The sequence below is a fragment of the Alosa sapidissima genome, chromosome 18 (assembly GCF_018492685.1).
Source record: "Alosa sapidissima isolate fAloSap1 chromosome 18, fAloSap1.pri, whole genome shotgun sequence".
NCBI classification, from domain to species: Eukaryota; Metazoa; Chordata; class Actinopteri; order Clupeiformes; family Clupeidae; genus Alosa; species Alosa sapidissima.
The window spans coordinates 16,953,630-16,981,319 of NC_055974.1; the positions used below are offsets into that span (position 1 = coordinate 16,953,630).

General features: G+C 40.9%; 2 protein-coding genes and 1 long non-coding RNA gene across 3 annotated transcripts in view; 2 read left to right on the forward strand and 1 right to left on the reverse strand.

Annotated features, from left to right (window-relative positions):
* Positions 1-3,350, forward strand: part of LOC121689482 (low affinity immunoglobulin gamma Fc region receptor III-like) — a 75,165-nt gene extending 71,815 nt beyond the window's left edge. Inside the window, exons 2-9 of the mRNA XM_042069349.1 lie at positions 747-1,025; positions 1,494-1,739; positions 1,835-1,948; positions 2,074-2,104; positions 2,466-2,611; positions 2,728-2,781; positions 2,883-2,930; positions 3,226-3,350. Coding sequence (XP_041925283.1) covers positions 770-1,025; positions 1,494-1,739; positions 1,835-1,948; positions 2,074-2,104; positions 2,466-2,611; positions 2,728-2,781; positions 2,883-2,930; positions 3,226-3,281 — 951 coding nt within the window. The 5' untranslated portion in view covers positions 747-769 and the 3' untranslated portion in view covers positions 3,282-3,350. The remainder of the gene's footprint in view (positions 1-746; positions 1,026-1,493; positions 1,740-1,834; positions 1,949-2,073; positions 2,105-2,465; positions 2,612-2,727; positions 2,782-2,882; positions 2,931-3,225) is intronic.
* LOC121689382 (titin-like) overlaps positions 1-27,690 on the forward strand; it is a 309,974-nt gene that overhangs the window by 179,971 nt on the left and 102,313 nt on the right. The window contains exons 46-48 of the mRNA XM_042069129.1: positions 19,746-20,018; positions 20,121-20,381; positions 20,617-20,883. Of these exons, the coding sequence (XP_041925063.1) occupies positions 19,746-20,018; positions 20,121-20,381; positions 20,617-20,883 (801 nt within the window). The remainder of the gene's footprint in view (positions 1-19,745; positions 20,019-20,120; positions 20,382-20,616; positions 20,884-27,690) is intronic.
* LOC121689520 lies at positions 41-18,986 on the reverse strand. Its single transcript, XR_006024800.1, has 3 exons — positions 18,919-18,986; positions 7,207-7,210; positions 41-71 (listed from the first exon to the last, which is right to left on the reverse strand). It is a non-coding gene; the product is annotated as an uncharacterized LOC121689520 (long non-coding RNA).

Below are 27,690 nucleotides of genomic sequence, written 5' to 3' on the forward strand. Positions count from 1 at the left end.
GAGTCTCTCAGTGGCTGGACATATAAGTGGTATAAGGAGTCCAGCAGAACCCCAGTGTCTGAGGGAAACACCTTCACCATCAGAGGAGCTGCTGAGTCTCATAAGGGCCAGTACTGGTGTCAGGGGGAGAAGAGACACAGACCCACATCATCACAACCAAGCAGGAGAACAACTATTGATGTTAAAGGTGTGTGTGTGTGTGTGTGTGTGTGTGTGTGTGTGTGTGTGTGTGTGTGTGTGTGTGTGTGTGTGTGTGTGTGTGTGTGTGTGCGCGCACGTGTGCACACATTTGTGCATGGATGCGTGTATGTATTTACATATGCCCTGTGTGACCTTGTCATTTTGTTGAGATGTGGTTGACAATGACTGTTTCTTCCTCTTTAGCACCAAAGCCCAAACTCACATTAAGTCCAGGCCACCAGCTCCTCACAGGAGACTCATTGACTCTGAGATGTGAGTTGGGTGTTTCCTCAGGTTTGATGTTCTACTGGTACAGAGACACACAGACCTCTGATCCTGTGGCTCAGACTGATGAAAACTCCTACAGCATCAGTTCTGTTAAAGTCTCTGATGGAGGACAGTACTGGTGCAGAGCTGGGAGAGGAGACCCAGTCTTCTACACTCAATATAGTGATACAGCGGAGATAAAGCTCATAGGTTAGTTTGTTTCGTTAGAATATCAATATTATGAGTATGTGTGTGTGTTATAGTCCACTAATGCCAATTCTTATTTGTGTCTCCCTTAGGTTTGTCTCCTAAAGCTTCTGTGATGATCCATTCAAACTGGACCCAGCTCTTTACATCTGAGCCTCTCTCCCTGAGCTGTGGGGTTCAGGGCAACTCTACTGGATGGAGACTGAGGTGGTTCACAGCCAGAGGAGGAGAATCAAAGTGTCCCACTGACTGGAGATCAGAAACAGGATCCAGCTGCAGCATCAGCTCAGCATCTCCATCAGACAGTGGAGTGTACTGGTGTCAGTCTGAGTCTGGAGAGCACAGTAACCCTGTCAACATCACAGTACACAGTGAGTTGAAATACAGTGTTTCCATTTGGTAACAGTTCACAGTGAGTGTAATCAGATATCGCAGTGTATGGAAAATATAACTGTGTTTTCCATTTAGTAGCCAGGTTTTCTTTTAGTTGTTGTTGGCTAATGTATTACCCCTGCCAGGTGTGGTGTGTTTTGCCAATCTCTATGTGTCTATGCGCCATATGACATTCCCACCTGGTTTGCCCTCTAGTGGTCAAAGCAAGCAAATGCAATTATTTGCAGTCTCACCCAAAATAGTACCGTAGCTTCAGTACCCAGAGCTGTGATACCTTCTGTGGAGGTATGTGCTGTCTGAGTGCCACTCTAGTTGTATCTGTATATCCATGTGGTGGTTCAGCAGACTTTCATCATCATTCATGGTTTATAGAGCAGTGAAGGAAATTCTCAGACTCCTTTGTGCTTTTGGTATAGGCAACTAAATGAGTACTTTTCTTTGTGCAGAAGGTGATGTGATCTTGGAGAGTCCTGTCCATCCTGTGACTGAGGGAGATCCTCTGACTCTGCGCTGTAGATATCGCTACCAGCCATCAAACATCAGTGCTGACTTCTATAAAGATGGGACACTCCTGCTAACCTCCACCACAGGAGAGATGACCATCCCTGCAGTCTTCAAGTCACATGAAGGCCTCTATAAGTGCAGCAACCCAGAGAGAGGAGAGTCACCAGAGGGCCGGGTCACAGTTAGAGGTTGGAGAGTTTAATAGTTTTGTAATGGTTATGTATACATCAGTGGTATTTGGATATCAGTAACAGCCATTATCAGTTGTTCATTGTGTTTACAGTTTCAGGTTCTGGGTCTTCCATGTTGGTGGTAGGAGTAGGTGTGGTGATTGGGCTCCTAATAGCATTTGCTCTGGTCATTTCACTGGTCATGCTGTACTCGTACAAAGTTAAAAGTAAGAGTAAAAGTTATCAGTTTATGGAAATAACTCCTGTATTGCATCTGACATGTTAACAAAAGACTGTTTAAAATAATGGAACATGGCCATTGGATTGATGTCTGTACATTTTCTGTTCTGAGATTTAGGTTCCGGTACAGTGAAGCGAAACTTGTAAGTTTTCTTCACAATTTAATTTGTTAATGGAAAGCTGTGAATCACTCAGAAATGCCTTAACCCTGAATATGAATTTAGTCACAGATTACTTAACCCTTAAAGGTGTAGGTTTTTGAACGTTCTAAGTTCCGCAACAATTGAAGGTTCTAAAATTCTATGTTGAATTCAATGAACCCAGATATTCTTTAGAACGTTCATTTCTCAACATTCCCGTCACATCAGTGTGACGGTACTCCTTTAAGGGTTAATAACCAGTCTTTTTAGTCTTTATCCATGTTAACAGTCTGTTTTCTTTATGGGTTTCAACAGTCAGTCATACGTCATCACTTTGTCAGAACATATCTCTGTTTCCCTGTAGAGACCAGCAACTGCAGACAACCAATCAGAGTTCAGAACCGGACCAGAGGACCAATCAGAGTTCAGACCCGGACCAGAGGAATCAGAATCAGAGTCAGTCTGCAGGAAGTGAGGGGACTCAGTCAGAGTATATGCAACTGCAGAAGAGTAAGACTGACTCTTTTGTTGATTTTGTTAATGTTAATGTAATGTATGGTTTGGATTTTTGCAGAACAAATACATGTCTTTCATTCTAATGATTTATCATTCATTCCATACCATAGGATGCACAGATGACTATGACACCCTCACACCCTTGTATATGCCACTGCAGAAAGGTCTGTGTGTTCACACTATGAAATATCTGGATATATTGATCTGTTTTTGTTTGCACTATATTTGGAGTTACCTTTTCAAAATCAATTCTATCTAAAAACAGGTGCTACAGATGTTTATGAAACAATTAAATCATCCAAGAACTCTCCAGGTAAGGAGAGTAAAACAAGTTATTTTGGTTTGTACAGATTTGTACATATAATGCAGATTAGTTCCATAACCAGTAACAACTGAAAAAAAACTGCATATACAATTTCAATCAAGGGGATTGTTTTTAATATTCCTGCTGGTATGTGTTTGTCTTAAATACATAAAGCTACCATATACTGTACACCAGTCATGGACCTGCCAGTGAAAAATCTAACTAAACGAAAGCATGTATTATATTTGTAGAAAACAAAGTATGAGTTGATGGTGACCTTCCTCCTTATCTCTGTCTTCCTGTGTAGATTATGAGGAGGGATATGACGATGTGGATCTCCCTGATACTTCAGAACATTAAACATATGTAACTTAGAGAATGAGAGAGAGATACGGACGCAGGCACACACACAAGCACGCACACACACACACACACACACACACACACACACACACACACAAACATGAACATGTACACGCACACATGCACACAATTCAAGAATTTCTCAGAATTATGAACAGGCAAGATGGGGATGGGGTTGTATAAAATGAATTTTATATGTGAAATCTATGAACTAATCATGTTTTGGTACTTGTTGTCTAGCAGATAACAGTGAGAATTGAGTGTGGATAATGCAATTTAGTGAGACAGTTAGAATCATATAGGCCTTTCAGCGTGATTTATTTTTGTGGAAAAAATGTGCTGGACTGGGCGGCGGTCATATTTTGTACCGCTCTGCGGTACATCTAGTTGAAATATTGCTCAGTATTTTTATTTTCATACATTTTTACAAGGTTACTTCATCTCGTGTAGATTTTCTGTCTTTAATTATTGTATTACATGTTTTTAAGTGGTGAGTTTTGGTCTTAAATGACATTTTTTACACAGTTACATTTAATTTAAAATATATCCATATATTTCTGTTTAATTTCATAACATGTTTTGTGTATTGAAAATAATAAAAAGTGAATAAATCCTTGTATTCACATAAAATACTGACACTATGTTATGATACTAACCATAGACTGTATAATATAGAGTCTATGATACTGACTGAATACATCTGCAGTTCATCCTTAGACAGAAGACAACATTTGAGGAACATGCACAATGATAGATGCATCAGTCAGTTGTCTCACCACAGTTAAAATAATTAATCTCCTTTTTTGGACATGTTTACAGTCCAAAGAACTGACATGCAAGAGAATGATGACAAGTAACACTTTGTGACCTCATCCTAAAACCAACAACCCGGAACCCCAAGGCAAACAAGAAAGTAACATTTACCCATAATCCCTAACCTTTATTTTTTACAGTGTGGGGTGGTACTCCTAAAGTACAGATTAGTACCTTGATGGGTACAAAGAAGTACCTGCATTCATGGGTACATTATTGTTCTTCAAAAGTGTACTGCCCCAGCGACAAGCATTTGTACCGACTTTGGTACACACTGGTATTTGCATTTTTTAGAGTGTGCGGTAATGACATATACAGGTACATTTCAGTCATTGCAGGTACACAAGTGTACGTTGATGGGTACAGATGGCTAGGGTACAAAAAAGTACCTGCAAGCATGGGTACATTATTGTTCTTCAAAAGAGTACAGCACCAGCGACAAACATTTGTACTGGCTTAGGTACACACTGGTGCACCAAGCTCCTCTAAGTTGCTCCATTATTTGGTGAGTGAGACAAAGTTAAGGAAATAAGTAACGGTTGCTCTCGAATCTCCTCCCCCAACAACTTTTGAGTGGCAGGACATGGACTTTTTGTCCCTTCAGTACAAATATGGTCCCTTATTTGTGAGTGTATTTAGTAAAGGTACATTAATGATCCCGCAATGGTACATATTAGTACTTTAGTGGCTCCATTGTGTTCCCTATAAGGTAAAGGGTCAAAAGTTGTAACTAAAAGAACAAATATGTTCCCCAACTGCACCCCTATTTTTGAGAGTGTTGAGAAGTATGAGTACGGGTGGGAAACATGTGCATGTGTGTTGGCGGGGGACCAAAATAACTCAGGAGCCCCCGGCCACTATAGTTAGTCAGCTCAAGGTCAGCAGAAAACAGGTTGGGTGATGAAGGGAGAGGCAACAGCTTTCAGTTAAGACCCCAAAGTTCTGACTGGACTGAATTTGGACTGAAATATTCACTGCAATTCCGAAAAAGGTTAAAATTGTCTTCATACCTCCCCATGCTGGATGTGGACTGATAGAAATGTGTATTCCAAGCTCAAACAGGACAGATAAAAGTAATTTAAAAAAAAAAAAAAGTTGTGATCCATGTGTGGGAGCTGTCCGGGGTGCTGAATTGTTTGGTAGCTGAGTGTTCATGGGGTTCAGTGTTTCAGAAAGCCTCACTTTGCCCATCGCTACCTGTATGTGCAGCCCTGTGCCTTCCACTCTGCATTAGCATGCATGTGAACAAGCTCTGACACTAATGAACCGCAGATGCACTGAAACTGATGTAGCTAACGTACTGAAGTCACAGACCACATTGACTTTAACCACTGTCCACATCAGTTTTCTTCTTAAAGGGACAGTGCTCACTTCCAGGGGCGATTCTAGACCTAGAGGCCCCCCAACTCCCAATACATATATAAAAAAAAAGAAAAATTGCGCGCAATATGAAATAAATGGTTAATTTGCTGTCTCTCCTCCTCCTCCTGCCTGGTACTGGACTGCCCAGCCTGTGCTCTTTCTCCCCTCTCCTCCTCCTCCTTCTCCTCCTCCTCCTCCTCCTCCCCCTGCCTGGTACTGGACTGCCCAGCCTGTGCTCTTTCTCCCCTCTCCTCCTCCTTCTCCTCCAGCACTCTCTCCCTCAATTGTAGCAGCCACTATCCAGCAACATCCAAACACATAGGCATAAGTAGGCCTATACTCACTGCATGAATTTAATAGGATTCCCTACTAACACAAGGGAAGCTTATTTTTAGTCAAAATTGAGATATACTTCCCTCCCAGGCAAGGGTCCTATGGTCATCCTGGGAATACTGCAGTTCTTTGTAGCTTAAATAGCCTACTAAAGCCTTCATACTGACTTTTGGTGATCATTTGCAAATGTAGATTATTATAGGCTACATTTGCAAATGCAGCAAACTTATTTATCAGAAGGCTATGTTTAGTTTTACCTACAGTAGGACAGCTTCACAAACAGTATAGGCTACTTTTACAGTACTCTCTACAGTATACGTATCATTATTAATTGTCCGCATGTGTGCATGCAGCCTACGCATGGTGTGAGTGTGTGTGTGGTAGAGGGCACAAGCTGGTAAACTGTTGCTAAATTTACGCTACAATGACGCTAAGCATTGAAAAACAGATGTTAATTATGTGGGCAACATTCTCTAACAGCGATCAATTTGTCATTTTTTTTGTCAAACAAGTGTGTGTACAATGAAACACTCGGAAGAATCATGTGAACGATTTTAATTGGTTGTTGCGTTCAATCTTACCTAGCTACATGGGTGCTATTTCCTGATAGGCTATTATGCCCCCTTTCTTTTTTCCTTGTTTGACAGGCTCGAGTCATGACTAAAGCAGGCACGGAGATGCGCTCATGAATGCCGTTTCCAGCGAGAGCAGCGCTAGAATTTTACTGGGGCACTGGAGACTTTTACTAAGGCACGTGCCCCAGTGAATAAGGTCTAGTGACGCCCCTGCTCACTTCCCTTTTAGAACTGCTTCAGGTTGACTTTGGTAGATACAAACTGTATGTAAGTAAATGAAACTTTTGCCTCAAAACAGTTTTACCTGCGCCCAAAACCAAACACTCCTCTCAAACCATAAGCAAAAGTGATCAAAACGATATACACTATCAAGCAGTCAGTAAACAATACACCAAAAATTAGAAAACACATTGTTCAGAACATATAGTTCTCAGAGAGAAGTACATTTTAAATCTAAAAACAAAATTCATATTTTTCCTTGATGAACAAAAACATCAAGTAGAAATTACTACTTTGCTTTGCTCTTTGTGTGGCAGGGAAGAGGTGAATGATAATTTGTTGAATCGACTACGCCACCTAGGGGACGGGAGGCCGGCCCCTAGGACAAGGAACTAAACTAGATTAACCCCTGAGGGTAATTGGAGCACACAGGTTCGTAAAACCCAAGGAGCCGGAGACATGCGTTGCATCAACAATATTTATTCCAACAAGACACATTAATTATTACAGTTGCACAGTAAAACGTGACCATACAATTGACACTCTGACTGAGAGGTCCCACCGACACAGTGACCAGGGGGCTACTATATAAGCACTGTAGCTATGGGGTTGACTAGCACCTTGCTATTGGGCGAGTGACCTGGTCTCAGGGGAGGGGTAACTAGAGCAGGCCAGATGCTTACCACAGCGAGCCGGACTACTGCAGGACAGAGGGGAGGGGGTCCAGAAAATACACCATGCGTGAGAAACATTGCAATCCAAGCAAAAGACACCTCAATGTGCACACAGCAAGGGAAAGTGAAGGCCTCCACCACGAACTCAGTCCTCCGCTCACGTGGGCCACACTGCTCCTGTCTGACAGAGGGGAAAAGGAGACACAAGCACTGATTAAGAGAGTGGTAGATCTTACAAGCCAGGTATGCTAGCAGTACTACAAATGGCTACTTATCTTAAGCAGCAGGTTTGGTGCTCCAGCTCCGCACGGATCAATGGTCAAATGGGACAGCCACACTGGTCACAGCATTGGAATTGTAAACCGGCATGCATACACACCCACGCACATACACACCAACATGCACATGCACAGCAAGCAGGGTAGCAACACAGACAGACTGGGGGTTATCCCAAGCCGGGGAAGAACAGCAATCCTGGTCACAGCATTGGGATTATAAACCAGCATGCATACACACACCCCCCCCCCCACACACACACACACACACACACATATGCACATGCACAACAAGCAGAGTAGCAACACAGGCAGAACGGGGTTTATCCCACAACCAACGAATAAAAGTACAAAGTGCATGCAGGTTAGGCCAGAGAAACTGCGACACAGCACTGCATAGCCCAAGCATGCATTGGAACAAACAAAACAAAAGTCCTAGCACCAGCCAGAGCCAGTGGCTAGAAAGATCACAGACTAAACAAATATCCTAACTAGATGTACCGCATAGCGGTACACAATATGACCGCCGCTCAGTCCTGTACAGCCGTTCCGCGAAAATAAATCACACTTCAATTTGTCTCCATATTTTACTCCATCCCCCACTCTTGAAACTTTTGTGTATGCTTGTTTGGCATGCCTGAGTGTGTGTGTGCGGCTGCACAGAAAGTAGCCTACTGGTGCTGAAAAGGTGAATAGATTGTAGAATAGCCAAAGAAGATGTAGCATTGTTATAAAACCTTTAAAATCTCTAAACAATCACAAGTAGGGCAGTTCATCACAGTTCATCCATTGCAACTGGATTGATGAAAGGTCACTTACACCTGTAGGCTACATTGTATTTGGGAAAAGCAAAAGGTATCAGCATAATGTTATTTATTTATTTATTTATTTATTTATTTATTTATTTTTAAACAAAAACATCTGTCAGTTCCATGCCGTTTTCAGCAGCTATCAAAAACAAAGGTCATTTTTGGATGGATGGATTTTTTGTGAATGTTTCTTCTTCTACATAAGATTTTAGTCATCTTTAGTTCATGTAATACTTTATTGTCAATGCACAAATTAAGTAACAGTAGGCCTAGTCTGAAACGTTATTGTTAATGCACAAATTAAGTAACAGTAGCCTAGTCTGAAACGAAATGCTGTTTTACATCTAACCAGTGGTGCAAATAACTGACATGTCCAAATGGGCCTTGATGAAATGCGTCGCTAGACTGTTCACACACACTTTAACGGGCCAAAGTTGAAGAGCTTTTGTCCGTTATTGTTAGTGAAAATATAGGCTGATTCATGTTCCCTTGCATTGTTTAACTGAGGTCCATGGCTAGTCTGGCTTTCATCAGACCAAGCTCAATCTTTTAAGAAATCAAAAAATAAATAGCGGGCAGATCAGGCTGGGTTCACCCAGCCTAGTCCATAGGCACCCGATATTGTTTAATTTTCCGATTGAGATATACACTCAACCAACGCTAACGGTAACATTACCTAGGTCCTTATTGATATTACAAGATTAACGTACCTGCAGTAAAAACCAAGCATGTCCGATAAACATCCTGAGATTTATTTCGGCTTCAAGAAGAAATGGGAATTACACTTCATGTGAACATCGTCCTATCCTTATTAGATGTTCGCTGCGGTAAATTACAGTCCTTGTATGAAGCGTCCATTGTTTTTTTCCAACCCACTTTTAACGTCCAACAAAATTACGTCTCACTGCAACGATACGCCATCTAGTGGACAAACGACTACTTCTCGCCAATTCTGAAAATGCAGCCATGATGATGATGAATATTTATTTTGGCTTTCTTTTAATCCTACTGAACCCCGGGGACGAAATGAAATTTTTCCGTAAAAGTCTAGTGGGGCTACATACCCACCAAATTTCATGTACCCCGGTGGTTCGGTGTCCCGGGTATCAATGACCAAAAATTCAGGGAGTAGATGACGGGAAAAATTCTTGAATTGTGTGCATGTGTGCGTGTACAAATTTATGTTTATGTGTGTGGGTGTGGGTGTGTGTGTGTGTGTATGTGTGTGCTTGTGTGTTTGCCTGCGTATGTGTGTTTGTGCATGTGCATGCATGCGTACATATGTCTACTGTGTGAGTATGTGTCATACGTATGATTACTGTAAATGTATGTGTGTGCGTGTGTATCTGTTTATGCACATGTGTGCACATGGAATGGGTTAACATGACCCCTGGAGGCAAACATACGGAAAAAATTGGTCATCCTAGGCCCTACAGTTCTCAAGATATTCACAGAGAACTGTGTCTGCCCTACCCTCCTTTCGGGGGGTCCAGTCCAGCGGGGGGGCTACAGATCAAAACGAAGAATGACGGTTCCATGCTATCCATGTGGGGGTACATGCCCACCAAGTTTTGTGTACACCGGTCTTTCAGTGTCCCGGGAATCCTTGTTGGTGTACGTCACTAAATGTACACATAAATTATTTTATTGTAAGGCCCCCCATGAACGAAAGTACACAAAACTTGGCATGCATTCGGAGGGTGTCATAATGATCCTACACTTTTAATTTCGTGCAGTTTTGACCTTGTCAGCCAGAGATAGTGATGAAAACACCTAATTTTTTTGCTTTTTAATTTTTAACTAGGTGGCGCTATACATGAAATAAGTGGTAATGGGATGGGTTGACATGCCCCCTTAAGACCAACATACATAAAAAAGGTGGACCTCCTAGGCCCTACGGTTATCGAGATATTCACAGAAAACTGTCTCCGGCCACCTACAGGCCAGTTGGTGTATAGTAACATAAATGAATTTATTGTGTGGCCCCCCATGAACGGAATTCCACAAAACTTGGCGTGCATACAGAGGGTGTCATAATGATCCTACAATTCCAATTTCCTGCAGTTTTGACTATGTTAGGTCACAGATACCTTCAATTACAACACCTCATTTTTACTTTTTTGTGTTTAACTAGGTGGCACTATACATGAAATGAGTGGTTATGGAATGGGTTGACATGGCCCCTTGAGATCAACATACAAAAAAAAAATGGTCCTCCTAAACCCTACAGTTTTCGAGATATTCACAGAAAACTGTGTTTGCCCTACCCTCCTTTCGGGGGGTCCAGTCCAGCGGGGGGGCTACAGATCAAAACGAAAAACGATGGTTCCATGCTATCCATGTGGGGTTACATGCCCACCAAGTTTCGTGTACCCCGGTCTTTCAGTGTCCCGGGAATCATTGACGGAAATTTGGGCATGCGAAAAAGAAAAAAAAAGAAAAAATCTGACTAAACCTATATGACCGCCGCTTCGCTGCGCGGCGGTCATAATAATTGGACATGACATTACTAAAGTAATAATGACAAGACAAACACTAAAAGGAGACAAAGCAGCAGTCTCTTAGGACGTGGGAACAGCCGATGAGTATAGCCAGCATATAGGCCAATCTGTAAAGCACAACAAAAGCTAAAATTAAGATTAGCAGCTTGTTCTAAAAATAGACAGCACAGCGTTGCTTTAACATACATACCTCAAAGCTGGCGATCCTATGCTCCACTTACAGGTACGAGGAGAGACAACGCACTCACCACTCTACTGCTGATAGCAAACTAAAGCAGACAACAACGTTAGATATGTGACGAAGCAGAGAGGCCGTAATAGTATGTTGAGCATGATCGCTTACCTGCTTACCTGTTGAGCCAGCGGTTTCACCTACACGCACACCAAGCTACCGGTATCTCACGTCACTAACCAGGAAGTCCTTTCACTGACTGAACGACGTACCTGTCAGTCGAAAGCCACTTCCTTAAATACCAATCCAGGGCATGCCCCCTAATCAATAACCTGTCAGTCAAGATGACTCAAGGGGAAACCCATTTCACCACATTTGCATTTTTTGTTCTTCCTCCTTGTACCCCTATTTTTACAGTACCCTACATCTCACAAACTTGTCCTTTGATTCTTGTTCTTTGTTGATATGAACTTGCAACCACTCCAAATCTATTGAGCAGTCAGTACTGTGAACAAATGGAAAGCACAATGTTCAGGGTCATATGATTTGTTTACAGTATTGTACAGTATACAGCCTACAATGCACTGTACTACAGTGTCCAATAAAAAATCCTCTTTCTTGCCATCCTCCCCTTCCTCCTCATCCCCCACCTTGCATATGCACTCGTCCTCTTACATAGTTTATTCTATCCATTTTCATTCCCACCTTCAACAACCTGTTTGCTCTCTGAACTGGCTTATATTGGTTTTGTCACATCATTTGAAACAAGTGAAATCAATTTTGAGTGGTTGTGTTTAATCAATGACATGTGTATGTCTATTTCTATTTCATTTTTCACACTTGTGTTTACCAGTATGGATGCATGTGCATTAGAGTGCAGAATGTGTTTTGAGAATGAGAATGTGTTGCTAAAAATTGTAAGTGATATCTACAAATTGTGTTTTACCATGTAAAATGGTTTAAGGTATTGACAACAGACTGAACAATTAGCTTAATGAGTTCAAGCAACTGAAAACTTTCTTCAGCCAATGGGTTTTAGTGTTTTAGCTTCTGAGAAAAACTGTAAATCAAGTGTGTGATTCAAGGCCAAAAAATGTATACTTATGAACCACAGACACTTTTTGAGGCCTTGTTCATAAGTGATCACCAGTGGTGCACTGCTCTGAACCATCCATGCTCAAAATAATGCATTTTATTTATTTATAATGTGTAGAATTTCAACCTCTCAAACCTTTTTCAAATTATACCAAGGCATTAAACAACACCTACACCACAAATGCAAGGCACTTTTGAAGTTCATAACTCTGTCACCAACACCCTTTTTCTTATGCTGTTTTGTTGACTGAACATATTGCAACTTTCAAAGGGTCTCTGGCTTCTGTTTCCTCATTCACAGAAGCAGGCTACAGAATTTAACACATGACAACATTACAGTTAAATAACACACTCAGCTCCATATAGATCTGGTAAAAAAAAGTTTAATCGCCGTTCCATATGAATGCTTATGAATGCTAACTATAACAACGATTGTAGGACGACGGTTGAGCCTGGAGCCATGCTATCGCTGTTATACTGCCAACGAAACTTGTACAACAAGCTGAACTAGTGAGCTTCTTTTTAAACGGAACCGCGTGTTTCCTTTGCTTCACAGTGGCAACCGGTTGATAAGCGGGATAACGGCCTTCAAGGTGTGTACAGTTATACGGAATTAATGGACTCCGCTGCGCGTCGGGGAGTTCTTTGCCCCTCGCCCTCGTCCATTAATTCCGTATGACAGGACACCTCGGCGGCCGTTATCCCTTACATAACACACTCAGCTCCATACCAGAATCCACATGGTAACGTTTTCTGCTGGTTGTCTCTGTCATTGCAGGTATTGGTGGCGTGGCCAGCACACCTGTTGGTGCTAACTGGCCAGTGAATAAAGCTTCGCTGGCATACTGACTCCATATACTGATGTGGACATTTTCGCTCGTTTTGATTAGTTTTTGTAAAATAAATAGGTAAAAGTTGACCTTTCTATACTTGTCCTTCTTTGTTCTGGTTATGGCCTTTGAGCCAGGCCGTAACAGCATGTTCTTTCTTTCTTTCCTTCTTAATGTGCCAAGGAAGTAATCTGAAAGTAATAAACCAGTGAAGTTTAAAATTGGCACAATTTCTCATTCATAGACGCAGTCACACACACAAAATGGCATAAGGACTTTAAAACAGAATGTGCATTATTATAGATTATTACAGATGTAGAATATGGTCCCCACAGTCAGTTCTCACCACAGCTAGAACCATTTGGATATGTACAGCATGTAGAAGAGAACTGAGAAAATACCTGGCATGTGAGAACCACCTAAAAAAATACCAGAATGTTCTTTATTTCTTTCGTTCTTAATGTGCCAAGGATCTGGAAGTAATATACCAGTGAAACTTAAAATTGGCACAGTTTGTCATTCACAGAAGCAGGCACTTACACACAAAATGGAATAAGGACATGTGCAGAATGTGCATTAGTGTAGATTATTACAGATGCAGAATATGGTTGGATATTGTCTCCACAGTCAGTTCTCACCATAGCCAGAACCATGTGCTACCTTATTTGGATATGCACAGCATGTACAAGAGAACTGAGAAAAGACCTGGCATAAAAAAGTATTAGCCCAAGATGATTATCTGTATCAACTCAACCCATCGCAATGACCCCAAGGCTGACATCACTCATGACAAGACGTTTCAGGGCTATTTATAGTCAGCGTGAGAAACACAATGAAACACTGAGCCAAATGTGGGTGCTGTCCGTGGTGTTGAATTAGTCACTACCTGGGTCATCATTGGTTTCAGTGTTTCACAATCATCTGCCTCAATCTGCCTATACTGTCCTCCCCTCTGTCTATTTTTATACCCTATTGCTGTTTGTTTGTTGTTTCTTCATCTGTTGCTCGTTCACTTGTTTTCTACCTTTTCTTTGTGTTTCTACAGTACGTGTCTATTGCTGTGCAAGAGGAGGTGAGAGATTGTGGTTCTGGTCTGGTTTCCTCTGTAGGCTGTGAGCTGTGTGTAGGAGGGGCTCACCAACCATTTCCTCTCTACTGCACATGTGCAGATGGTAGTACAGTGAACATTTACTGAACAACGCAATATAACAGAAAATATGCATCAAAATATAGTTATAGCAAAAATCTATGGCAATTAGACATAGTTAATGAATACATAGTTAATGAATGCAGTTTCTGAGTCCTTATTGTTTATATGACGACTGATATTCTTCTGAGATACGACACTCCTTGTACAAAATAATGAGGAGGTGTTCCTAAAATACCAAATCATTGATCCTAAAATGTTTACCAAGTAATACTAAAACCAAGCCAATGAAAAAAAAAAAACATACCACAAAAGAGGCGTGAGAAAGGGCTCTTTTAAAGTTCACACTTGTGTCGCCAACATGTTTATTTTTGAAGACTCTGTGGCTTTTAGCTGAACATGGGTCAGCTCTCAGAACATCTCTGGCTGCTACTTCCTCATTCTTTTTTCCTTGCAGTTATAGCCATGCCAATTAGATATGGTGAATGAATACATAATATTAAACAGATCCTGCAAGTTTCCTTTTTAATGTGATAAAAGTGATGTAGAATGGCAATTGCAAAAATAAAAAAGACCAAAAGACCAATAATGACAAACTGGTTGCATCTATGTACTGTATGTGATATGAAAGATTCAGGCCTTGCCGCCTTCCTCTTTTTGACCCCTTTTTTGACTCTCAGTAATAACATCCAAGTTCTCCCTCTATTATTCACATACATGGTTACTTGTTGTCTGTTCTCTTTGTTTCCTTGTTCTGAATGTCTTCTACAGAACAAAAAAAACAGGTGGACTTTTAGTCTCAGGAGAACAAGGCATAGTTGGTATTTTGTCCAAAATGCATTGCGGCTTGTTAACCATCTAACTAAACATCTGTGAAGTAAACAATAAAAATAATGAATGTATGAATGAATTGATTAATCAATAAATCACTTAATCACTCAATCAATCATTCAATCAGTCGAGATATGTTTTTTGCATTACTTTTTGCAGACCCACTCTTGCCTGACTGCATGTCTATCTCAGTTATTCTGCCTTACACCCACCCACCAATGCAATCCCCCACCACACACACACACACACACACACACACAGAAACTCTCTACCACTCCTCCCCTGTTCTCTGTTGGGTAGGGTAGTTTATCTTGAGCAAGTGTCTTTCTCTCTCATCACACTACCATCTCAGTCGATCAGAAACTGGACAGCACACAGCATGGAGCTCTCTCCTGTGGGCCTGCTGCTTGGTGAGTTACGCCTGTCTGTGTGTGTGTGTGTGTGTGTGTGTGTGTGTGTGTGTGTGTGTGTTTGTTTTGGAAGTTTCCATCTCTGTGGCTTTATTTACTATTTACTATGCGTGTGAATATCTAGGTAGGCCTATAGTTTATAACTACATAATTTTGTTCTCAGAACAGAGCTATTTGTAAGATATTTACTTAAACCCACCAGCTCTTATGTTCATGCATTAGCACAAAGTCTTGTGGATCTGTGTGCAATTGGATATGTTCCGTTTTTTGTATCTGTGTTGTCTGGAGATGTTGTGGTGCTACTCTACAAAGGCAGGTTGTTATTAAACAGAACACTCAAAATGATTAAAGTGACAATGCAGCTACAAATGCTGTTGGTCCCAGAAAACAACAATGTTAGGAAACACCAAACATTTTATGTTGATTTCAACACTTTTGCAGGACGTCTTTAGCTTTAGATAATCCAGCACACCTTCACTAGACCGATGCATTGTGAAAGTCCTGCTCCTGTGTCTCTGATTGAGGAGGGGAGCCTCTTTTGAGTATGTCAGTAGAGCAGCACATTCTAGTGGTGAGATTCAACACATCCTTTAATGAAGAGTACGGCTTAGGTGTTACTACTCAGTGGTGTAATGTAGTTGTGCTGGGCCTGATTAGGTGTTGCTACTCAGTGGTGTAATGTAGTTGTGCTGGGCCTGATTAGGTGTTGCTACTGTACTCAGTGGTGTAATGTAGTTGTGCTGGGCCTGATTAGGTGTTGCTACTCAGCGGTGTAATGTAGTTGTGCTGGGCCTAATTAGGTGTTGCTGCTCAGTGGTGTAATGTAGTTGTGCTGGGCCTGATTAGGTGTTGCTGCTCAGTGGTGTAATGTAGTTGTGCTGGGCCTGATTAGGTGTTGTTACTGTACTCAGTGGTGTAATGTAGTTGTGCTGGGCCTCAGAACAATAATTTAACATTTTCTACTTGTTGTTGTTTTTTGCTCTTGAAAGGTGGCTTTGAAGATTGAAGATAACGTGGGTTATATTGTAAGCAGTAACAGTAACACTTTCAGTTCACTGATTGTTATATTGAACTAATTATTATAAAACCTAATATTAAATGTTATTTTAAGGGTACAATGAGAGCATGGTTTGTGTATGAGAGAGAATATTTTGTTAATATAATTGTATGCATATTTTCTAAGTGATGATTACAGTACAGTCAGATATCATAGTCAGCAATCATCACTCAAGCCCAAAACATCAATCAGCTACTGTAGCTGCCCATCCTGTGAGTACACTGTAAAAATAACAAAAAATAACAAAATAACAAAAAAATAAATGTGTAGGCAGCCCACGGTCCAAACTGGACAAACCTGCACTCCGAACAAAAGTGCAACACTTTGTGTACAGTAGTTTCTCTGGGAATAGTGAAGGGAGGGCTGGTTTTGTTTGGTCCTTGATTGAAATTTAATGCACATTGTTTTGTACAAAAGCATCTAAATATAAACATAAACAAGTGCGATACCATGCACAATGGATGACTGTACGGTGATGTTGGTAGTGGTGACTCATGGTGAGAGGAGATAATGATGAAGCACATTTGCCCTACAGTATAATATAGTTTCACTTGCCCTTGTGCGTTAGTGTACTCCTGAGTGGTGATTCTGTTCTTACCCAACAGCAAATCTCAGATAACAAATCATTGGTGAGTGTCAGAATCTTAATGAAAACTGTGTGAAGAACTCTGATGAACTTGGATCTGTGTGTCTTTGTGTTCTAGTGCTGATCTTGTGTCCCTACTCTGGACATACAGCAGGGCAAGGTAAAAGTGAATGTTATCATGTAATTTGTAATATGTTGAAATATCCCAGACACAGCTTATCCCCACATCACACACTAGACTAATTCGGTTCTCAGACTAGATGCCTTTACGTCCAGTTTCCCTCCGTTTTCCTCACACCTTCATGTCATGTCTGTCCTGTGATTCACAAAGGGACTTCCAAAGCTGTACTGGTGCTGGATCCTGACCAAACACAGTTCTACAGAGGAGAGTCTGTCACTCTCAGATGCAGCATAGAGGGACAAGACACGTCAGGGTGGAAGTTCTTCTGGCAAAAAGATAGTAGAGATAATTACCCACAAGGCTGGAGTGACAAGAATGAATACACACTACAGCCTCTGGATGTGTCCCATAGTGTTGACTACATTTGCCACGGTGTCAAAGATAAGGAATACAGCGAATGGAGTAAGAGAGTGAAACTGCAAGTGTCTGGTGAGTTTTGGTCACTTAATGTGAACCATAACCATTTTCTTCCACTGGATTTGCTAGCAGTAAAAAACAGTTGAATTTCCAGGTACAGTAAGTGCCTGTGTCCTGTGTATGTTGGAGAGAGAGTCACTCTGAAGTGTGAAGGACAGTCTGACAGGAACTGGAAGTATGTGTGGCCTAAAGCCTGGTCTGATAATGTAGGCTACTGTTTGTGTCTGACAAGAGCTCATACACCATCACAGCCGACGTCATGACAACGAGAACGTTTATTTGTTCCAGTTATATACTTCAAATAGAGAAACGTGAAATATTTTAAGCCTTTTTGTTGACTTAATCTTGATTATTATAATCTTGATTATTGGAATTTACGGCTCATGGAAATCAAAGATCCAGTATATCAAAATATTAGAATAAAGAATTTATCATACAAAAATGTCAACCTGAGAAGAGCTTTAATGAGTTAATTAAGTCAATATACTGTCAAAAATCAAAATATTAGAATGAAGAATTTATAATACAGAAATCTCTACACAGAGAGCTCTAATCAGATAATTAAGTCAATATACTGGCAATGATTTCCCGATCATTTAATCTCTCAGTCTGTTCAGGGTAATTGACTTTCCACTATATTCTATTTTTTTGAGATGCTGATGCACCTGTATTTGGAGAGAGTGACTATGGATGACAAACTGGTTATCAGGTTCATTATCAGGCCCCTTTATCATGTGATGAGTGTGCTGTTAATCAGTGTTGTGTGTGTCCCCGTAGCCCTGCCTACACCTACACTGAGTGTGCAGCCAGAGACTCCTGTGTTCACTGGAGAGGAAGTCACTCTGAAGTGTATTTATTCATTTTTTACGCTTTACCTCCCATAGCCCTGCCCACTCCTACAGTGACCGTAGAGCCAGAGAGTTCTGTGTTTGTTGGAGAGAGAGTCACTCTGAAGTGTGAGATACAGTCTGAGAGTGACTGGACGTATAAGTGGTTTAAAGGCTCCATCAGTGATCATCTCTCTCAGCCTGACACCAGCACACTGACCATCACAGCAGCAGCCAAGTCTGATGAGAGTAGTTACTGGTGTCAGGGAGAGATGAGAGGCAGAGCTGTGTCTTCACTGATGAGTGGAAGTCTTTATGTTTTTGTTAAAGGTGAGTAACTTCTTGCATGAGGTATTATGTATCTTTGCTCTTAAGGTATAGCTCAACCTATAAGGGTTACTATGAAAGACTCAGTCACTCTGAAGTGTGAGATTGAGCCTGAGGGTGTCTGGACGTATAAGTGGTATAAAGACTGGGACAGAGATGTAGTTTCTCAGGGGGACACCAACACATACTGTACACCATCACTGCAGCTGCTGAGTCTCATAAGGGCCAGTATTGCTGTCAGGGGGAGAGGAGAGACAGACCAACTGCAATGCAACAAAGCAATACAATAACTCTTGATGTTAAGTAAGGGATAACGGCCGCCGAGGTGTCCTGTTATACGGAATTAATGGATGAGGGCGAGGGGCAAAAACTCCCCAAAGCGCAGCGGGGAGTTAATTCCGTATAACTGGACACACCTCGAAGGCCGTTATCCCGCTTATCACATGGTTGCCACTGTAAACACTGGAAACACGCGGTTCTGTTTAAAAAGAAGCTCACTAGTTCAGCTTGTTGTACAAGTTTAGCATGGACAGTTAGCTTGTTTACAGTTGATTCCATTGTTGGGAAGCCTGCAACCAAAAGATTCTAGAGCGCTGCCACAGTCGTCCTACTATGGTTGTTATAGTTACCATTCATAAGCATTGATATGGAACGGTGTCCTGTTATTCAGAATTAAAGGCCACCCGCCAGCCAATCAGAAAAGAGTATTTATTCTCTCCGGGTGATAAAGGTAACTATTGCATGCATGAGTGTGTGTGTGTGTGTGTGTGTGTGTGTGTGTGTGTGTGTGTGTGTGTGTGTGTGTGTGTGTGTGACAGTGAAATGTTGTTGAAGGATTAATTTGATCTTTTTGTGCTATTCTGAATAGTAGGAATTTGAGTAGAGACAGATAATTCATTGAGGACCATGATAAGATGTATCTTTCTGTCATATGGCTCTTTATACATTCAATAGTCCTTGACCCACACAGTAGAAGTCAATCAGTAAACTAATGTGTGTGTATTACATTGCCCTCCACAGCTCTGCCCACAGCTGCAGTAACTGTAGAGTCTCCTGAGGGTCCATACTACCCTGGAGATGAGGTCACTCTGAGGTGTGACATAGCAGAGTACACAGACTGGTATTGGTATTACTGGCGCAGAGGTAACGATAACATTCCCAATCAGAATAAACAATCCATCACCATTGCCCACCCTGACCAAGCTGGCCAGTACCAGTACACATGTGAAGGGAGTAGACAAAATAGACCAAAAACTTCCCAGCATAGTACTCCTGTCTCTGTCAGTGTAAGAGGTGAATACTACTACACTAATTATATTTTAAATGATAATTATATCTATTTACTTGAGAGCTTCTATTCATAAACATGTTTACAATTTGTTTGTCACAACACAGCTTTTCCAGTGCCTACTCTGACAGTACAACCCAGCCCTGTGTTCACTGGAGAAACAGTCACTCTGACATGTGGAATACAGCCCTCAAGTGGCTGGACATATCAGTGGAATATTCTCGGGTCAATCAAACCCTCTGAGACAAACACCTACATCATCAGCAGAGCCACTGTGTCTGATCAGGGGGAGTATTGGTGCTATGGAGTGAGAGAGAGAAGCAGGAAATCAACATATTACAGCAGCACTGTTCAATTTACAGTGAATGGTAAGTTTTAAACAAAAAACTACTTTTTTATGTATGTGTTCTCTCTAACTAAAAAGGATAAGCATATACAAAGGTATCATGTCTGAATCATGAACTGATACATGTTTAAAATATTATAGTACAATATTGCATTGATATGTCCACTATATTGTTACGAAGGTGTCCAATAGTCTAAACAGGACAGTTCACATTCATTCTCCTTTGCTCCTCATTCTCTCCATGTGTTCCTCTGCAGAGCTGCCTTTGGCTACACTGACTGTAGAGCCCCAGAGTCCTGTGTTCACTGGAGAGAACGTCACTCTGAAGTGTGTGATAGAGTCTCTCAGTGGCTGGACATATAAGTGGTATAAGGAGTCCAGCAGAACCCCAGTGTCTGAGGGAAACACCTTCACCATCAGAGGAGCTGCTGAGTCTCATAAGGGCCAGTACTGGTGTCAGGGGGAGAGGAGACACAGACCCACATCATCACAACCAAGCAGGAGAACAACTATTGATGTTAAAGGTGTGTGTGTGTGTGTGTGTCTGTGTGTGTGTGTGTGTGTGTGTGTGTGTGTGTGTGTGTGTGTGTGGCTGTGTGCATATGTGCTGTGTCACTTTCTAACGGCATTGAGATGTGTTTGACAATAACTGTTTCTTCCTGGTGGGCACTTAACCTGGACTTGGAGTGTGTAAGTGACTGAGTGACCTGAGATGATATTTGACTGCAGTATATTTAAAAATGATCAATTGTACTATGAGTAAGTGAGTGAACTGAGATGATGTTTGAATATTTCTCCGTTGAGTGTTTCCTTCGTTGAGATGTTACATTAGCTGAACATGCCACTGTTTCATCCTCTTTAGACTCAAAGCCCAAACTCACATTAACTCCAGGCCATCAGCTCCTCAAAGAAGACTCAGTGACTCTGAGATGTGAGTTGGGTGTTTCCTCTGATTTGGTGTTCTACTGGTACAGAAACACACAGACCTCTGATCCTTTGAACCAGACTGATGGAAACTCCTACAGTATCAGCTCTGTTAAAGTGTCTGATGGAGGACAGTACTGGTGCAGAGCTGGGAGAGGAGACCCAGTCTTCTATACTCAATATAGTGATGCAGCTGAGATAAAGTTTACAGGTTAGAATATATATTAGAATATACAATTATTGTTATTTTGAACATGCTCTAGTGTGAGTTAATAGGATTCACTGTTTTTTTCTGATATCCAAAGTAATGCTGGGACAGCCCATTCAATTCAGTGGAACTTTCTAAGGACCATCTCATTGTCAGTAACAATAATGTCCTTGTACCTTCACTGAGTGATCACTGAGTTCAATATTTCAGATGCTGGGTCTTCTACGTTGGTGGTAGCAGTGGGTGTGGTGATGGGACTGCTTGTTGCCTTTGCTCTGGTCATTTTACTGGTCCTGCTGTATCGCTCCAAGAAAGCAAAGGGTAAGAGAACAAGTTTCCAACAGTTTATGAACATAATTTCAGTGTTTCTCATGCATGTTAATATGCAGACTTTCTCTTTTTTATATTTAGGTTCAGTTTCAGTGACGCCAAACCTGTAAGTAAATATTATTTGAGTCATCGATGAATCATGTGTGTGTGTGTGTGTGTGTCATACACACCACTGTTTTCTTGATGAGAGGATCTCTGTCTCCCTCTAGTGGTCCACAGCAAAGCAACAGTCACAGTACAACCTCACAGAACAGAGTTTTTGGTAAGAAATTCCATTCATATAATGTTTACCTGATCTTCTTCTTTGTTGTTTCATTTTAAGCTAAGTATCTCTTCCTGAATCAGGAAACTGAGAGTCAGATCAATGTTGAGTATACATGGAGAGTTTCTGGTATAATATGTTTTCATTGTACACTGAAAGTGGCTCCCACGGAAACCAGTAGCAATTTTATAAAATAAACTGTATATTTAGAGCAATGTATTGCAAAATCATTATATGGACAGAACTATTTTTTTTGTGGTCTGTATCTTCCGCTAGGTGGTGCTGTGGCTGGAACCGGTGATGTGGTCTATGCCGAGATTGAGCTGAAGGATACAGACGAGAAAAAGAAAGAAGGTCTGTAATGTAGAATGTATACTGTATTTTATGCGTCTTCAAGACATCTGATTAGTATGCTGTATGCAAAGTATATATGTATGAGTAAGTCATCTGGTGTATCTGTTTGTTTTTAAACTTATTCCAGCCAAGAGACGTGCAACTATGTCCAACACTCTGTACTCCCTCCTGAGGCCAGTGAAGAGTCCAGGTAAGAGTATCTGAGCCATCTCTGTCTCCAACAGCTTTGTTCTGGTCTCTTGTGGCTCATAATTCTGTCAAAACTCTTGCTCTAAATGACCCATGTGTCTAAAAAAAAAAAAAAACTTCTCATGGCTCGTTTTCCTGTTTCATATATATTAAGCTTAGTTGTAGACTGAAAGAAAACATCAATGAAACTCTCCCTGGATTGTTAGTCTAGGACTAACTCTCTCTGGTCATGGTGTCTCTGCAGTCTCAGATGGAGGTGGGGACAGGTCCAGTGATGTGACGTATGCTAAACCAAAGAAACACAAGAAACAAGGTAAAGTTGACGCCTTGAGTGCCCCCTGATTATAATTCAATATAACATTATTGAGGCATTTCTGAAGAGTTCAAAATGCTTCATAAGAGCAGCAAAATGGTCTTGGCAAACTATATTCTAAGGATTCTTGCATGTTTTCTTTTCTAACATGAAGATTCAGCTGGCCCCAGTGATGTCACATATGCTGATGTACCGATTAAGATGAAACCATTGGGCAGTAGAGGTGAGTCATATCTCTGTCCTCTAAAGCAACAGTATGCAGGAATTTATGACTCTGTTTTCACTGTTAACTCATTTTGGTATCTTCATTATGATATAGTGATATGAAGGACTATTTAAGCCTGTTGTTCCCACAAGTGACCCATACACCACATTGTTTCATAGCAAGCCTTGTCTTAGTGACAGCTCTGCTTTTACTGAATATTTTTACATACTGTACCTTCAAGTTGTTATATTTAGCTTGCTTGTTTTGAACTAAATTTCCTTACTATTTTGCTAACTTGAAGCTGCTATGTCATTTTGTTTTAGCGAACCAACCACAGGAACATCTTTACTCTGCTGTCAAGCCTGGCTGTTCATCAAGTAAGGAATAATGTGCCCCAAGCTTTCAAAACAGATGGAAAGATGGGTTGTGATGGTTGCACAAAAGTACAGGGGAAATGGCAAGCAATCTGTGGAGTTTCTTGTACATGTGTGAAGTTAAGAAAGTTTCTAGAAGTTAATTTGGAAGAATTTGTTTGGGAAATCTTTCGGACTTACCCAAATTGTTAGATTGGGAACGTGTAATGTTACAGCAGCAATTCACATACTGTACATCACAAAAACACACATACATTTCAAAATAAGACAAAACACTGTGTATACAATGATATAGTCATGGACAAAATGTGTAAGGCCATCTTAATTTATGTTTTTCTTCTTCTGAATGCAGTAATTGCATTCGAAATTATTGATAAAGATGACGATTATGTGAGATTGTGTTGTCCTCACATCAGTCTATGGTAATATCTTTTTTCAATTGGCCATTACACAGTAAACATTTGATCATGCTACATTCTACTCTCTAACACCCTTACACATCCACCAATGATTCACGTCATGATCAAGAGCCACACATGAACATAGTTTAATCTGCTGGCATTAAGTGGTTGTCTGTCTTGGGAAGATGCAGTGATTTTATATTGCTAGTATTATTAACCGACATGTGCCTCTCTGATTTTGAGCTGTATTTTGTAAAATATCAAAAGAAATTGTGTACATCTGAACACATTGTCTTTTGGTTTAGACATTTTCTTTTAAAGCATTTTAATGTTTTATTAAGCATTTTCAACATACTATATTTTTGTACTGTATATTGGAAAGCCAAAAATGTAATAGGCCCAGCTTGACTCTATAGGTCATCATGCTATTGTAACATAGTGATCCCTTACTGTAATAATAATAATAATAATAATAATATTTATTTATATAGCACTTTTCAAGCATTGAGCACAAAGTGCTTACAGACAAACATGAAGAGCATTTTTTCTATGCACAAGTAACAAAAATGCCTAACGCAGCGGCGTAATCGCCAGCGTAGCCTACCCGTCACACGTGAAACATACAACATGTGAAACATTCAAGACGGATAACAAACAAACAAACAAAAACAAATAATAAAATAAATAACTAAGACATTTTAAAAAAAAAACTCATGTTAACTTAGTCCAGTTGGTTGCATCTAGTTAACCGGCTGAATAGTCCAAGGGCGATGATGAAGGCGCACAGCTGTGTCCAACCCGGAGGATTTAACGTTTTCCTGGCAGTCTGGAGAGCACTGGAAGCAATGAACAGTCTGAAGTCGTAGGTGATCCTACAGATCAGCAACTCGGTGAACATTGACAGCGACCGTTTGTTGTTCAGTGAGATCGCTGTCGTCAGAGTTCTTCAAACTTCCTTCTAACGTTAACGTTAGCCAAAGATCCTGAATATACAAAGATAAAGCAGCACAGGCTTCTACAATAATCTGAGAAAAAAATGATTTCTTCCATAGGGCCACAGTGTAAAGAATCTCTCGCTAGTCTCCTAAAAAGGCGTGGCACTAGTGAACCCTACGTCATAGGGGAACAGGAAGAACCCTTCTGTGAATCGTCTCGCTTTATCAACCGTCTCTGCGTTAGCCTACTCAATCCCATAGACAGTAAAAGAAATGGACGAACAGACTCCGTCGTTTTTAATGGGAGGGCACTGAGTCAAATAGAACGATTTTTCAGTTGGTCCCCCCAGTACTGCGCAGACTCACACTTAACTTTGTGACGTTAGCCATCGAACTGAATCTTGTAACTCATATGATAGATACACAGAAATTCTTCTCACACTTCCTTCGCCTTCAAAGTCATCAAAGTTAAACATTTATTTATGTATTATTATTAATATCATCCTCACCAAGTCGTGTTAATGTTGAAGCTACCATACATGATCATCTTCAAAAACAGTCAACAAAACAAAAAAGTTATAGCCTTGAAGCTAATCTTCTTTCAACTTTTCCGACCTACGGTCAATCCATCGAAAACCTCTGTAATGATTAGTGCCGTTTTTTAAAAAATTAGGTTTACTTTTTTATTATTATTAGGTTGCCTCTGTGTAATGCTTTACCTTAACATACGGTCGTGTATGCTAGGTTTTGCTTATGAGTTAGCGTCATAGACAGTAAGGTGGACTGAACTTCTTATCCAAACAATACGGTTATCTCCCTACGGCGCGATAGAGAGATTACGTCAAAGCTACCGAACAAGCTAACCATTCTTCTTACGGGTAACCAACGTTACGGACGAGGTAGTGGAGTCTGTTTTGCCTTTGTAGTGTTTATGTGGATTACACAGAAGCTTCAATATCGGCACAGGATATATGTTATATGAAGTTATGGTATTTCAAAAAAATCCTAGAATGAATGGACTTCTATGGGAGTTAGCAGAGAGGTGGTCCCTCCAGCCTACGTCGATTCTTCTACTTCCGGGAATTTGCCTGCCCCCTTGCTCAATCCAGACTCCAGGCAGCAGAGCATGGCAGCTCGCAGGTCAATCCAGTGGTCGCAGCAGCGGAGAAATCCTTTTCCGAAGCGCAGCGCCGTTCACGAATGGAGTACACCAGAGGCCCAGGACAAAAGCCAACTCCAACGTTAGCCATGGCTAGGTCCTCAGCCCAATGGACTTTAACGTTAAGTTAACTTAACGTCACAGCATCAACAGACTTGTCAGCAAATAAAGGACTAAGAATAACACAAAAACTACCCAAAAATAACGTAAATAAAGAGAGAATACATTTAACTAGACAAAAAAATAAACGGAACATTACATAAAATTACGAACATTACATAAAAACAAACAAAAACATGATGCCAGACGGAGTGGCGTGTCTCGCCAGCGTCCCCGTAACCTAGCAACAATGAAAAACGTAGATGTACTGTAGATCAAAGATTCTAGAGCGTAGCGCTCTAGAATCTTTGCTGTAGATGAATGCTGAAATTACTTTCAACTTCAACAGCTAGAAAAAGGGAGATGTCTGTAACATTTTGGAACTAGACTGTATATAAGGCTTATTTCTACGGAGCCCTGGAGGTGACATGAAAAAAAAAAAACAGGTTTAAAAAAAAAAAAAACTGAGAAAAGGTATGTACTGGGGACAAACACCGACTAGGTTTGTGAGATCTTGAGTTTGTTTTTGTGAGATCTTGAGGTTGTTTTGCGAGATCTCGAGTTTCTTTTGCGAGATCTCGAGTTTCTTTTGCGAGATAGGCCTATTGAGTTTGTTTTGCGAGATCTCGAGTTTCTTTTGCTTGTTTGCTGTTTTATCACTTGACTTCAATAAAGCTTCCCCATTAAATCATGATGTTAATAGTAATAACAGAATCCATCATTTTTAAGGATGCTAAGGTTTGATATACCTCAGAGGTTTACCCCAATGTGGTTGAAAAGAAGAAAAGAAACCTCAGACCGAGGAAGCATAAACAGAAAGAGAAAAGCACAGGTTTTGTCTTTAGACTCCTTTATTGGGTAATGTGGGTTTGCTCAGGGGAGAACAGATCAAACCACATCCTGTTGGGGGTTACGCCACAAGAGATCTTGCCAGAAGTCACAGAGGATGGAGAGGCATGTAGTGTAGAGCACAGGGAATATGGTCAGACTCAGATGTGATAAATCCTGTATTTTGCCACCCTCCTCCTGCTTAACTACTGAGAACACCATTTGTCCCAGTTAAGGGTTTGGAGACTCCTCTCTTTGAGAATGCATTAGTAGTAAAGTGACTAATGCTATATTGTGCTGAAGGCTCATGGGTGTGAGACTGAGTGGCCATCTATAAGAAGGCATCATGCACTCCAGAAATTATTATTCCTTATTCTCATGTAGAAGAGAACTGGATTGCATGAGAAAAGACCTGGCTTGTGTGAGAACCACCTAAAAAAGTATAAGCCCAAGATGATATCTGTATCAACTCAACACACCACAACAGCCCCAAGGCTGATATTATTTTGTTAGTCACACCACGTTGCAATTGCATACAGGGAAAAAGACCAATAATGAGAAACTTGTTGCATGTATGTGGAAGATTCAGGCCTTCCTACCTCTGTTTGACCCCCTCCACACAGAAGACAAACGTCTTCCTTTCAGAGGGGCTGAATTATGAATCGATCCATTGCTACAGTGACATATATCATGAGACAGACATTGTTAGCCTCTGCCGTTCTTTACTCGAGGACCACAAGCCACACAACA